The sequence below is a fragment of the Pleurodeles waltl genome, chromosome 1_2 (assembly GCF_031143425.1).
Source record: "Pleurodeles waltl isolate 20211129_DDA chromosome 1_2, aPleWal1.hap1.20221129, whole genome shotgun sequence".
NCBI classification, from domain to species: Eukaryota; Metazoa; Chordata; class Amphibia; order Caudata; family Salamandridae; genus Pleurodeles; species Pleurodeles waltl.
Window position 1 is genome coordinate 979222666 of NC_090437.1, and position 14351 is coordinate 979237016.

Below are 14351 nucleotides of genomic sequence, written 5' to 3' on the forward strand. Positions count from 1 at the left end.
CGCAGTGATCACACCCTGTGTATTCAGGATGAACAGGCATCATCCCTAACCTTCTGTCCAGTTGCTCCTTGTTAGGTACGGCTTGGGTTTTCACAGAGCAGACATACTGTGGTATCTGAGGTCGTTTGCCACTGGTGTCAAGGGGTCCTGCATACTATGGCTCTGTAAACTGAGTCAAGTAAACCCAATTCCCCACCAGAATCACAGTGTAGCAAGGGCAAGCAGTCAGTGGCTTCTCAAGGAAGTAGTGTGGGGGAGGGCGAATAGAGCTCTGAACTTAGACAATAATGCACTGTCCTGCCCAGTGCTTAATATAACAAATAATTAATAACACAATAAAACATAATACTACACAAACTAATGTTTCTCAGCTAATGGGCTGCGATTCCAACTAGGATTCGTAGGCAAGCATATACACCCTGTATGGTGCCTTCTCCCTTTCTAGGAACGTCTTCAGTGTCTATGTGGCTTCTACCAAAGCACAGGCATACGGACAGATTAGGCACAGGTGCAGTTCACTAGGTCTCTACGCATGTGAAGTATGTCATAGTTCAACAGCTCTCACCCCCATGCCCCCCAAAAAAGGACTGTGTAACTTAGTTTTTGCATGCATGCACCAGTTACCTGCTCACATTGCTTTGGAGGTGCAGTGCTGGCATGAGTTCTCCTGGTTGGCACTTTCAGAGGCAACTCTGTTGACATAGGGCCACATAAGTGGCTTCACACGTGCAGCAGGTGTCAGTCCTGGCAGATTTGGACTCCGAGTCGAGACCTGGTGGGTTCTAGTTGCAGGCTGTGGTGGCCTCTGAGCCGGGCTCATTTCAGGTGTGGCTTTGGGCTCTTCAAGACATGAGTCAGCTCCGGTTTTGGTTCTAAGGGCAGTGAGCAGGTTCTGGCTGTTTTGCACACTGGGACACAGCTGCCTTTCCCTCCTGGACAGTCTCATTACTGGCTTGTCAGTCACTCTCCTAACCTCTATGAGAAGGCTGACGTCTTGCCACTATGCAGACCTTCAGTTTCTTTAGCAAGAGGTGCATACTTCAGGTTGTGTCCCTCACCTCTGGGAGACTAGCTGTAACACAAGCACCAGTTCTTTGAGTACTCTGCAGCATACTACTTTCCCTGGAAAAACTTGGAACTGGAACAAAGTGGGGTGGTTTGGATCCCACTGTTATACATATTTTTCAGACAACAGATGCAGTTCTATTGCTTAAGGTTTCAAAACCTGCTTGGGGTACTCGTCTTTTAAATATAATTTTCTGGTTGTTCCTCAGACTCCACCTTTGTGCAAGGTGATGGCTCTCAACAAGTAGCAATAGGGCTAGCACCAATCAGGACTATGCAAACAAGGGCACAATGAATTGTAAGATCCGATTGTCATCATCTTTCCTGAAGCAGTAATCAGAACAGAAAGTACAGGCCCTTCCAAGAAACTTCAACTTGAACAACAGAAAATTGCAGTTCGGCCTTCCAACCCCACTCTCTACCAAATAGCAGAGTTCAGGAAGAACTAATTATCAGCCTTTTGCCAACTAGTTTTTCACTGAATTTTTAAAGGCATCTTTATATTTATTCTCCATCACTTCAGTGTCTGGATCTCCAACATCAAGCCACAGAAATGCAGTCAATAAATACAATTCCACAGTCTGGGGAAGCTATCACAATCCATCTTGTGCCAGGCTAAACAAGGGCCCTTCTAATGAATCCCACTTCTCCCGATAGACACATACTACCATGCACACACCTTCCCACTAACGTACATGTGCTACACATTCACTTTACATACACAAACTCCACATTCATATGGAATATCAGTGCAAACTTTTGGGGTTCACTTAACAGCAGAACTTTACATAACAAGAGTTGGCAGACTCTCCTCTCCTTGGCACAGAGGCGGTCCGGATTACTTCTATTTCACAAAAACATGGTACGCTGCAAACGCTAAGTTAAGTGAGTCACATACAACATGGACATTAATCCCAATGTCATTATGAGGGCACAACTTTTTCAGGGTCTGGACCTCACACTAACAGAGATAAGCCTGGGCTCTGTAAACAGTGTAATGCCAAACTCCCCCCCCCCAAAAAGTAAAAAATTCACCATGCCAGTTTCAAAGATAGTCTGGCATTCCAGGCAGGGTTCTATGCCATTTACCATGCGGTGGTCTTTCTCGTCCCAACAGTACTGTACTAGAAATGTCAGTGGACAGCAGTAGGAGGGCAGCAATTCACCCAGGGTAGGAAGTCCCATTCACATTGTTTTATTTGCCAAGTATAGCATGGGCCCTTTGTTCTTTGGTTGATGAGTTGTGATGGACAATTGTTGGGACTTGTAGAAGGCGTACTGGCAACAATCCAGAGTGCATATCAAAACTCCTACTAAAACCAAAACACCGCAATAAAAACTACCAAAACAATTACTTTAGAGCTTTAAGTATATTTTGTGGCTATTTAAAGATAACTACTGTACTTCCATCCCTGAACACATCCCAATAGATCCAAAGATTCACAAAAATTTCCCAGGAGATCAACATTAGCCACGGAATACCATGTTAATCTGGTCTGACACTTTGTACACAGAAGCTTTAAATTTATTTTGGGTCAAATCCCTGGCCCAGAAAACTCTTTTGGTTTTCACAGTTTATCTTCCTTTTACGTGAACATCATTATTCTAATACAGTAGTTAAAAGTTTTCTTTTTTACAAAAATGGTATGACATTGACTTCATTGACTGCTATACACCAACTCTTGAGTACTGGGCCTCAGCCCCCCTCAAGTTGTGAGGACCGGAAGGTTAACTTCAGAATGTGGCCCAGCCATGTACTCAACCACCAGTAACTGAAATTAAGTATAAGGGATGCCAACAAATGAAGGCCCTTGTTTGATATCTAGTGCCCACAACCTGACTCTTGTATGTTGAGAAGAAGGATACCAATTCAGCTGCATGTATGCATCTATGATTTCCTCTTTTTTCCTGGCAATGAAGCTACCTGACGTATGACCAACATCATGGTATTCACATAAACCCTGGCTTTCATAGCAACGTTTGTAACATTTAATGGTAGGGACAAATGAAAATGGCTTCATGAACATTTCAATGTGTAAAGTAGTATATGGGTACTCTGCAGAAGGACCTCATTGTGTACATCTAATTCCCTTTAACATCACTGCCGCAATTCTTATGGCAAAATATAAGCATGTTTTTTTCTGTCAATAACCTACCTATCAATGGTATGTCATATGATGCCTAATGAGAGGCTAGCATAGTCAGAGGAACTGCAGATCAAGGGTGAAATAAAAAGTAATGATACTGCTGCTCAACCTTCAGAAGGGAGAGATGCAGTATGTACTGCCAAACATGTGAACATCCAAAAGGAAAAGCTTTGCAGGTCTAAGGAAAACATCGTTCAGAACTGAGCAGCAACTCATTAAGAAATGTCTAAAAATAAAAGCAACGCATTTCCTGTATTTGCAGCAAAAGCCTGAGTCCCTTCAGTAGCCAAGGTGGTAAAAGTGTGATTGATGCTATTGGGGTAGTTTAGGACAAGCCAAACTGAAAAAGCAGGCAGACTGGAGTGCTTTAAAAATCACTGTCAGAGAAATCAATGTCGTAAAATATAATGATCTGAGACTATGGAAAGGTACTTTATTAGTCACGTTAGCCAAATGCCCAAAAAATATTTTAAGGTGATGGAGATGCTCGATCCGAGTGACAAATTCTCCAATTTGCCCCTCCATTGTTTGAATAAATAAAAATAAAGTATGACTACGTCTATACGAAGTGACATGCAATCACAAATTATAAAAACCCTGCAGAAAATAAAGTAATAAAACAATCCAGAAATTAACTTCTAGAAAGATGAAGAAATTAATGTATTGAAGCAACAAAAAAAAATCACCAGGAATTAATGTAATGGAGTTTTTATTTTACTGAAAAAATAATTTGTGTGAATTCTCTACGATAAAAAAATCTATTTAACTAGCACTGTCCTATGTTTACTGGCTAGAAGCTCAAAATGATTAGATACAGTTTTAAAGCAATTTAGAAAGCTAGCTATATTGAAGCATTACACTATGGACAAAGCTACCCCACAAAAAAACGGCAAATAAATCATTAAACACAACAATTCTTGGTTCCATTCCTATGATATTGAACACAAACTTCACTTTAAAGAGCATTACTTTTGATTCACAGCTCTCTGCAAAACAACTGTCTGGGAATAAGGTTTTAAAAACTAATAACCTAAAGCTGATGAAAAGCTATCTGTGTGTGTGTGTTTTTAACAAGTGCTTTGTCCAAATATATTTTGAAACTTAAACTGCACAGGGAGACTAAGTAAGATCAAACTTCAGATTTTGTGCTGGGTAAATTTCAGCAATTAATAGAAATCGAATGTATATTCAGTCTAATAACTAAGGACTAATAAGAGAGCAACATTTTAGAAAGCAATGTCTACTACTACTGTAATTGGCTTGACTAACTATAGAACTATCATGACAACCAGAGTTAAGTCTATCACGGCATGAATTCTGTTTGCAAGACTGCAAGCATGTTGACTATAATCCCAAGAAGGGTTTTAAGGAAGGGATTTCAAAAGAAACTTAATTTGAATTATTAATGAAAAAAATAACATTCTGCGTACAACCATATTCTACCTTGCTTTAGTGACAAAATGCAAAGAGAAAACTCAACTGGCCTGAAATTGTAAACGAATGCTTCAGTTTAGGTTTTTGTAGATCTGTTCCCTTACAGTGCAAATTTAGCATGATTGATTGATTGATTGATTGGTGAATTTGTAGACCGCAGAATTATCATAGGTGTTTTGGTGCTGGAAAACCTGGTATGTTAATTAGTCATAGAAATCAATACTTAAGATGAGCTGAAAATAAACATTAAATAATGTCTGATATACGTGGTCTGAGTCTTTTTAGGTTTTATTCCGAATTAAATTTCAGATCATGAAACATGACCTATTATTACTTTGACTATTTGGGAAAATTACAAAAATAGTTTGATTTTTTTTACTCAATCCAATACAACGGTGCACTGATTTTTTCAAATTGTGGTTGGGTCTGATCAGGTTTTAACTTACTTTCAAGAGGAATACCTTAAAGGCTACAAGTCAACATTTAGAAGGACTCTTAATGTGTCAATAACAAACTATCTTTCCAACCAATCACCTACATTTTTAAAGAGCTTGCTTGATACTGAGCCTTTAAAGGAGCCCTTTCACTTACAAAATACTAATTCTCTGAATTCATAATTGTTATGTACTTCCTAGATAATCACAGAAGAGGCTGGTCAACAATACCTCAGCAGATGTTCCTGTAGATACAGACGATGGGTCACAGTTGTTTTCTGGATGGACCACTTCTCATTTAACTTCACATATTAAAAAGTAGTGGCTTTTAAGGTAAAGTTGACAATCCTGGTAAAATTCAGTTACTTCCCAAATTGTTATCTGGGAACTGAGCAGAACCAGAATGGTTATAAAATTATAATAATTACTACAAGAATTGGACAAGTTAGCCTGACAATTCAGGAGAAATAAGTAATCCACCTCATGCACATATTCAAGTCCCATATCTAACTGGAAGTCCTGTATAGCTGTAAAAAAGGCTTTGATAAGTCATGACAAATAACTGACATTTTCACAAAGCTAATGTACAGGTTGATCTACCAATTTTACTTTTGCAACTCAAAAACCCACAGATGTATACACAAAACAAAAAGCAAATGTTACCAATGAAATGCAAGGGATGCTAAAATACTGTTACATTTCCTTTACATTTTATGTAACTAAACACTTTGAACATTTCTTTTTTTGTAAGTTAACCTCAAATAGTGACATATGTACAGAAAGAAAAATAAATGACATAAAAAAGTAATATTTAATGATGGGCTAGAAACATTTTCGGGCTTAAAAGGATATTACATCTGGAAAAAAGTCACGTCAAAAGGTTTCTAGTTGCATTTGGAAACTCTAGAGTTAAGATACAGTATAATGAAACTGTATATTTTTTGAAAAAGGTACTAGAAATAGGCAACAACGATTTTTACAATACATATCAGCAGAAATCATCTCTAGGTGAAGCATCTTTTATACACATATACAAAATTTTAGAGGGCAATATACACAATCACAGTGAGGACATTGGCAGATGTGCCAGATAAAGTACATAGCAGCTTTCAAGGAGAGCAATGCTACACAGAAAGCATAGCTGACCTGTCAAATAATGAACACCCAAGGTTCCCTGAAACAGGAATACAGTGCAAAAAAAAAAAGCAACATGCGCTTTGATACAAACAGCAATTTATGGCTAATGGCTGACATAACTGTAGTAACAATGACTCGTAAGCTGCTGTGCAAAATTCCTATGGAATCCGTTTCTCTTTATACCATTCCACAAATTCATCCAACAACACTGGCCCTGTTGAGAAAGATTTAAACGTGTTAAAATTGAGTACTAAAATACAAATCGATGTATATGACCAACCCACCTCTCAGGGACAACAATATACCATCACTAGCACAACATAACCAAGAGTAAGCATATTGCTTTAAGAGTCAAGAATTTCTCATTCTAGCTTGTACAAAAAATAGATACCTGAAAAGACTTAACTTTCCAAGGTATAAAGGTCCCCTTCCTCCTATCGTAATAGAATCATTTTAACTAGACCTAAGAGCTGATATGGATTTTGCATTAGCGATAATTAATGCATGTTTTTCCCCACAATGTGCAATAAAATGTAAAAAAAGTGTCTAAAAAGGTGCACAAATCTATAGTTATCATATGCTCTAACTTTATTTAATTTTGAAGTACAAGTCAAGTACAATAATTTTATACTACATTTACACTCTTGAGGGAACGTCTTGAAATCACTGCTTTAGTATGTTTGAGTCTTGTTACTTTGCCACGTAGGGAGAAGTTGAATACAGATACAAGAAAATGCTGCACCAGAGAACAGGGGTAAGTTTAGACTAAAATGCCACCATTTAAACATTTAAATATCCTAACTTACATGCTCCATCTTCATCATAGTTGCTGAGGTCAAGATTAATTGTTCGACTAAACTCTAACACATTGCACCATTGGTCCTTGTTGATCACTTTATACTTTGATTGCTGTTTAGAGCAAAGATAACATGAATAAAACAGTAAGGGCATACATTCAGATTTATAAAGCAGAAATTTAAAACAAAATACTGGAAGATTTAAACATTTTTAAATAATTGTAACATCTTATTTAATATTGAAATAAAGATGAAAGGCATTCAGAGTTCATTTAAGGACATACACAATTACAGTATTAAATATTGATCTAGTTTATTATCAATTAACTCAGAGTTTAAGACAGTGGAATTCACTTCCAGTAAACAAGTAGCTATCTCAAGCCAGAAAATCACTCTGGACACTTTTTAAAATGTATTACAGTCCATTGATTTTGATATTTCTCTATTTAAGGGTCAGTTTAAAGAGCCCATCCTTTACCAATTAATTTTAATGAACTGCCTGATCTCTATAAAAAAAAGTGGAAAAAAATGCTGCTAAATTACTAAAACCTGTATTCTATTTCGTATTCTGTATTCTATCCTGTTTACTTCCTACATAGGTGATACTTTAATTTTAACTGGAAATCAAAGAGATACAGCAAAGCATAAAGTAAAAGGATGAAGTGCAATCCAGTAGCCTACCTTCAAGCATTAAGAAGTATTTCCTATCTCAAGGAAGAACTGCCACTATTATGTGAAAACAAGCCTATGCCTGGTTCTATAGATCCAGCACAGGATTCTAAATGCTTGAAAAACAGTACCTTACTATTTCCAGTGCCATTTTCCAATAATTTGTTTCTACATCTTTCATCCCAGACATGAAAGGCGTGGTCGATTTTATGCAATGGATTATTGAAACCTTTCAAACACGAACCTCAGTCACAGATCTGAATTTAATCAATTGTTATATTGCTCACCACATCACCCCAGTTTGGTCACAGACATATACAAATCAGTCTTGACCCTGCTCACCATGGGAACAGTCTAACCTGAACTGCCAAGCTAGGTCCTCCCTGGCTCAGAAACAAGCATCCTGGGACCAGTTTTGGGGTACCACTCCTCATCAGCCAGGATAGCTCGAATCCAGTGGTGCAGCAAGCAAGGGACCCACGTCTGGGTAAACTCTTGTCACTCAGGGCGCACATAGAAAAACCAACTGGGGTGACGTGATGAGCAAAGTAATGATGGATTAAACTCAGATCTGCGACTGGGGGTGAGGAGTCTTCCCCTTATTTAATGCGCCCCGGGCGGAGGGCTTCCCACATGCCATCCCAATAAATAATGCTGCTAAGAAGTGGGCTTCCCAGAGTCACATTTATTTCCCTTGGTCCCGCAGGAGTCCTAAAGGATTTCCGCAAACATTTTTGATTTTTTTTCAGAATTAGGTTTTAAAAACATTCAGGCCCAGTGTTGGGGTATCCCTAATCAGTACCATGAAATTATTTTTTATTTCCTTCAGGAAAGATGATTAAGTCCCCAGGTCTTGTAATGGCTGCCAGCCCATTGGAACGCTAGCTTCCCAGGAGTCCGAGTCACACAGGAACGAATTGGTCCAAGTATAATAAAGCTTCATGGGCCAATCAGAATGCTCTATTTTTAAATTGGCGTTCCCGCAAGAGACTCTTGCGCCTCTCACGGCCCCAACCATCCAGCTATACACATGATATTGACCTTTATTTTCTAAAACAAAAATAAACAAACAAAAAAAACAAAAAACTATTGAATGGATTTACACCAAGTCACAAAACGCACAATCTGCGGGCTAAGATCTAGCTTCTTGCCAAATTCTTGCCAAATATGGTGTAATTCCATTCAGCAATTTTTGCTGCAGCCCTGCCTAAAGAGGTCTATGGAAAATGCATTGGGATTCTGAGTTTTGGGCCCCCCTTTTTCCTCAGCCCCCTCATGACAGAGCACACCAAAGCTTTCCATGCACAAACTAGGCAAAAAAAGAGCACGTTTGGAAAGTTTCATGGAGATTTATTAAATTATTATAAACACAAAAAACAAATTTGCGATGGAAACCCTGACCTAACCATAACTCTCCAGTGGCGACTGCCATGGGGGTGGGGAGAAATCGGGTAGCATTCCAGAGCAGTGTAGAAAGTTATTTATGGTAGCTTCACAACCCAGCCATGTCTTTCGGCATGCTAGACTGGCATGTTGAAATGTGTGGCTGGGTTGTGAAACTGCAATTAATAACCTTCTACAGTGTTCTGGAGTACTACTCTTTGGTTAAAGTGAACTATGGAAGTGGTCTGACTCCAACGAAGCACATGCACTTGGATTGCATTTTTAAAAAGGTAGCAGAACTTAAACACAATGTTTAAATAAATCTAGAGATTAAACATTGCCAACTTAATAGAATGATTGTGAAAAATTCTGAAGGAGGCCAGATGATTATTTCTTTTTCTACTGGGGGAGCGTGGCTTTAAAAAGTTTGAAAACCACTTCTCTACTCACTTTCTCCAAGTGATTCACAATGGTAGATTTAGTCAAGTAAGCTTGATGGTTTTAAGAACATCCAATATTTGTAACTGGTTTTACTAAATCTATTCCATAGTATTCCATAGGTGTAACAAGTCTCTCACACATTTAAAACTGAACCCCTTTAAAGCTCTATGGGTGACTAATATTTCTTCAACATCGAATAACCACCCAATTTCTCCTACAAGTGATTTATATACCTTTTAGCTATTTTAGGGTGTTAGAGTGGACAGAACTTGACAGACATTACTGTCAATACACTTGTAACCATGCGAGATCTTCAACATGGGTGGCATCATCACTTTGCAGGTGACTTTAATCCACAGGCTGGTCTACTTGAGCATGTATATAAAAGAATGAAAGCGCCACACAGGAGACCAAAAGGAAGGTTTATTTATACCTTTTGTAGGTCTGGTACAATTAAACTTTCCCAATCACAGTCACCTATAACAAGTTGTGTTTGTTTCTTGTGTGTTGCATAAAATGATTAAATCCTTAAATCAGAGGAAAGCAGAGATTCTAGTTTTGATATAAAGTTCTAGGGCAGCAGGTTTGGGAGTCAGAGTGAGGTCGCATGCTCTGAAAGCCTTGAATTTCAAGGAGACAGTGACATGTTTACTTGTATTCACACATCCTGGCCAATAGATTCCGCATCTTCTGAACATTCAGATTTGACACAGTCTGCAGACAAGCATTCCGTTATGATAGTATATCCTTGACAGGCTGAGAAGATCAACAAGTTCCATACCAATTGGCATGGAGCAACAATAGAACTTGTGAAATACCAAGGTCAAACAACAACCCTCAGAAAAAAGGACACTGTGTTTTTCTTTGTAGTGAGGAGGAAACAAATAACAAGCAATGCACCATTACAAAACAGGAAGGTTCTCTTTGTTTCAAATAAAGCATGCTAAAGATATTTAGTAATACAAATTTGATTCCCAGAAACATTCCTTCAGTCAGGGAACGATCTGTAATCAATCACATGCAACAGGAAATAAAGGGAAAGGAGCTTAGCCATAACTAGTCTACAAACAAAAAAAGATCCTTCTTTAGCAATCAATTTTTGTTTTTTGGGGGGGGTACATCTTCACTAGTTTATTGAGATGTTTCAAAATTAATTGGTTTCTAAAGGAGGTATCACTTTTTCTTTGTTGATTTTCATCGTGGTTCAACCTCTAGCATTAAAGGGATCCAGCTCACTGTTTCATTTTTAGGTCGAGCCTAGAAGTGCTCAAGCGCTGCTTTTCCAACGTGTAGGTATGTATCTGTGCTTTTAACCACACCCACTGCATGCCCATCACTAGCACTTGTTTGTGGGCTTGCCTTTTAAAAATCCTTTATCATCACTGGTAAATGTTTTACGTTTGTCCCTCTTTGGGGCAGTTTTATTATCGCCTTGGCCATCGACCCTGTTACATGGATAAGAAAATTGGTTACTTACCTGTAACTGTAGTTCTCCAGTATTGGTATCTTTCATGCTTGAATCATCCCCATTGTCGAGGTGGGAGTCCCACGGTAACCTTAAATATACATAGCAGTAGGGTATTACACTAGCCCTCAATGGCCCATACACGCACTGTTATAGCCTATCCATGTTCTTTTATAAAAACAGAACTAACCCTGAACTAAAACCAATCAGGCGACAGCACCTTCCAGAACACTCCCAACAGAGGCGGTTTCCCTCAGATTTTCCCGTATGAGTGTGTAGTACATATTCTTAGAAATAAAGGGAGCCTCTTGGGGGGGGGGGGGGAGGTGTTTTGCATGTGAATCTATGAAAAATACCAATACTGGAGAATGAAAATGTCACTTACCCAGTGTACATCTGTTCGTGGCATCAGTCGCTGAAGATTCACATGTTGTGCATAGCCCGCCATCTGGTGTTGGGTCGGAGTGTTACAAGTTGTTTTTCTTCGAAGAAGTCTTTCGAGTCACGGGACCGAGGGACTCCTCCTCTTTGTCTCCATTGCGCATGGGCGTCGACTCCATCTTCAATTGTTTTCCCCGCAGAGGGTGAGGTAGGAGTTGTTTGTTAGTAATAGTGCCCATGCAATGGAGTGAATAAGTATGTACCTATTTAAGATTTAATATATTTACAAATGTACAAAGTTGAAGCTAACTTCCAAACGGCTACAGTCTCCCGGGGAGGTGGGTGGGCACATGTGAATCTTCAGCGACTGATGCCACGAACAGATGTACACTGGGTAAGTGACATTTTCAGTTCGATGGCATCTGTCGCTGTAGATACACATGTTGTGCATAGACTAGTAAGCAGTTATCTCCCCAAAAGCGGTGGCTCAGCCTGTAGGAGTGGAAGTAGTCTGAAATAAGGTTCTTAGTACGGCTTGACCTACTGTGGCTTGTTGTGCGGATAGCACGTCTACACAGTAGTGCTCGGTAAATGTGTGAGGCGTAGACCATGTGGCTGCCTTACATATTTCGTGCATTGGAGTATTCCCTAGGAAGGCCATGGTAGCGCCTTTCTTTCTGGTTGAGTGTGCCCTTGGTGTAATGGGCAGTTGTCTTTTTGCTTTAAGGTAGCAGATTTGGATGCACTTAACTATCCATCTGGCTATACCCTGTTTCGATATTGGGTTTCCTGCGTGAGGTTTTTGAAATGCAATAAACAGTTGTTTAGTTTTTCTGATGTTTTTAGTTCTGTCGATGTAGTACATTAGTGCTCTTTTGACGTCTAATGTATGTAGTGCCCTTTCAGCTATGGAATCTGGCTGTGGGAAGAACACTGGTAGCTCTACCGTTTGATTTAGGTGGAACGGTGAAATAACCTTTGGCAAAAATTTAGGATTGGTCCTTAGGACTACTTTATTTTTGTGTAGTTGGATAAAAGGTTCTTGTATTGTAAACGCCTGAATTTCACTTCTTAGAGATGTGATGGCGATGAGAAATGCAACTTCCCAGGTTAGGAATTGTATTTCGCAAGAATGCATATGTTCAAAGGGTGGACCCATGAGTCTTGTTAAGACGATGTTGAGGTTCCATGAAGGAACAGGTGGTGTCCTTGGTGGTATAATTCTTTTGAGGCCTTCCATAAACGCTTTAATGACAGGTATCCTAAATAGTGAAGTTGAATGGGTAATCTGCAGGTATGCAGATATTGCTGCGAGGTGTATTTTAATGGAAGAGAAGGCCAGGTTCGATTTTTGTAAGTGTAGTAAGTAACCCACTACATCCTTTGGAGATGCGTGTAATGGTTGAATTTGATTATGATGGCAGTAGCAAACAAACCTTTTCCATTTGCTTGCATAGCAGTGTCTAGTGGATGGTCTTCTAGCTTGCTTTATGACTTCCATACATTCTTGTGTGAGGTTTAAGTGTCCGGATTCTAGGATTTCAGGAGCCAGATTGCTAGATTCAGCGATGCTGGGTTTGGATGCCTGATCTGTTGTTTGTGTTGTGTTAACAGATCTGGCCTGTTGGGCAACTTGACGTGGGGTACTACTGATAGGTCTAGCAGTGTTGTGTACCATGGTTGCCTTGCCCATGTAGGTGCTATCAGTATGAGTTTGAGTTTGTTTTGACTCAATTTGTTTACTAGATATGGAAGGAGAGGGAGAGGGGGAAAAGCGTACGCAAATTTCCCTGACCAGTTCATCCATAGGGCATTGCCTTGAGATTGCCTGTGTGGGTATCTGGATGTGAAGTTTTGGCATTTTGCGTTCTCCTTTGTTGCAAATAAGTCTATTTGAGGTGTCCCCCAACGTTTGAAGTAAGTGTTTAGAATTTGGGGGTGAATTTCCCATTCGTGGACCTGTTGGTGATCTCGAGAGAGATTGTCTGCAAGTTGATTCTGGATCCCTGGAATAAACTGTGCTATTAGGCGAATGTGGTTGTGAATTGCCCATTGCCATATTTTTTGTGCCAGAAGGCACAGCTGTGTCGAGTGTGTCCCCCCCTGTTTGTTTAGATAATACATTGTTGTCATGTTGTCCGTTTTGACAAGAATGTATTTGTGAGTTATGATTGGTTGAAATGCTTTTAATGCTTGGAAAACTGCTAGTAGTTCGAGGTGATTTATATGCAGCTTTCTTTGATGTACATCCCATTGTCCTTGTATGCTGTGTTGATTGAGGTGTGCTCCCCACCCTGTCATGGAAGCATCTGTTGTTATCACGTATTGTGGCACTGGGTCTTGGAAAGGCCGCCCTTTGTTTAAATTTATATTGTTCCACCATAGAAGCGAGAGGTATGTTAGGCGGTCTATTAACACCAGATCTAGAAGGCGACCCTGTGCTTGTGACCATTGTGATGCTAGGCACTGTTGTAAGGGCCTCATGTGTAGTCTTGCGTTCAGGACAATGGCTATGCATGAGGACATCATGCCTAGGAGTTGTAATATCATCTTCGCCTGTATTCTTTGTGTTGGATACATGCGTTGTATAATCTTTTGGAAATTTTGAACCCTTTGTGGACTTGGAGTGGCTATTCCCCTTGTTGTGTCTATTGTCGCTCCTAGGTATTGTTGTACTTTGCACGGCAGAATGTGTGATTTCGCATAGTTGATGGTGAAACCGAGTTTGTAGAGGGTTTGTATGACCTGATCTGTGTGGTGTGAGCACCTTGTCAGTGAGTCGGTCTTGATTAGCCAGTCGTCTAGATACGGGAATACGTGTATTTGCTGCCTTCTGATGTGTGCAGCCACTACTGCTAGGCATTTTGTGAAGACTCTTGGTGCAGTTGTTGAACCGAACGGCAATACTTTGAATTGGTAATGTATTCCTTTGAATACGAATCTTAGGTATTTTCTGTGCAACGGATGTATTGGTATGTGGAAATACGCGTCCTTGAGA

General features: G+C 39.6%; 1 protein-coding gene across 2 annotated transcripts in view; it reads right to left on the reverse strand.

The window, feature by feature from the left end:
• Window positions 1–5665: 5665 nt before the first annotated feature.
• DCUN1D4 (defective in cullin neddylation 1 domain containing 4) overlaps window positions 5666–14351 on the reverse strand; it is a 227473-nt gene continuing 218787 nt past the window's right edge. For both annotated transcript variants that reach the window (XM_069201468.1, XM_069201476.1), the window contains 2 exons: window positions 7024–7126; window positions 5666–6431 (listed from right to left, as the gene is read on the reverse strand). In XM_069201468.1, coding sequence (XP_069057569.1) covers window positions 6376–6431; window positions 7024–7126 — 159 coding nt within the window. In that variant the 3' untranslated portion in view covers window positions 5666–6375. The remainder of the gene's footprint in view (window positions 6432–7023; window positions 7127–14351) is intronic.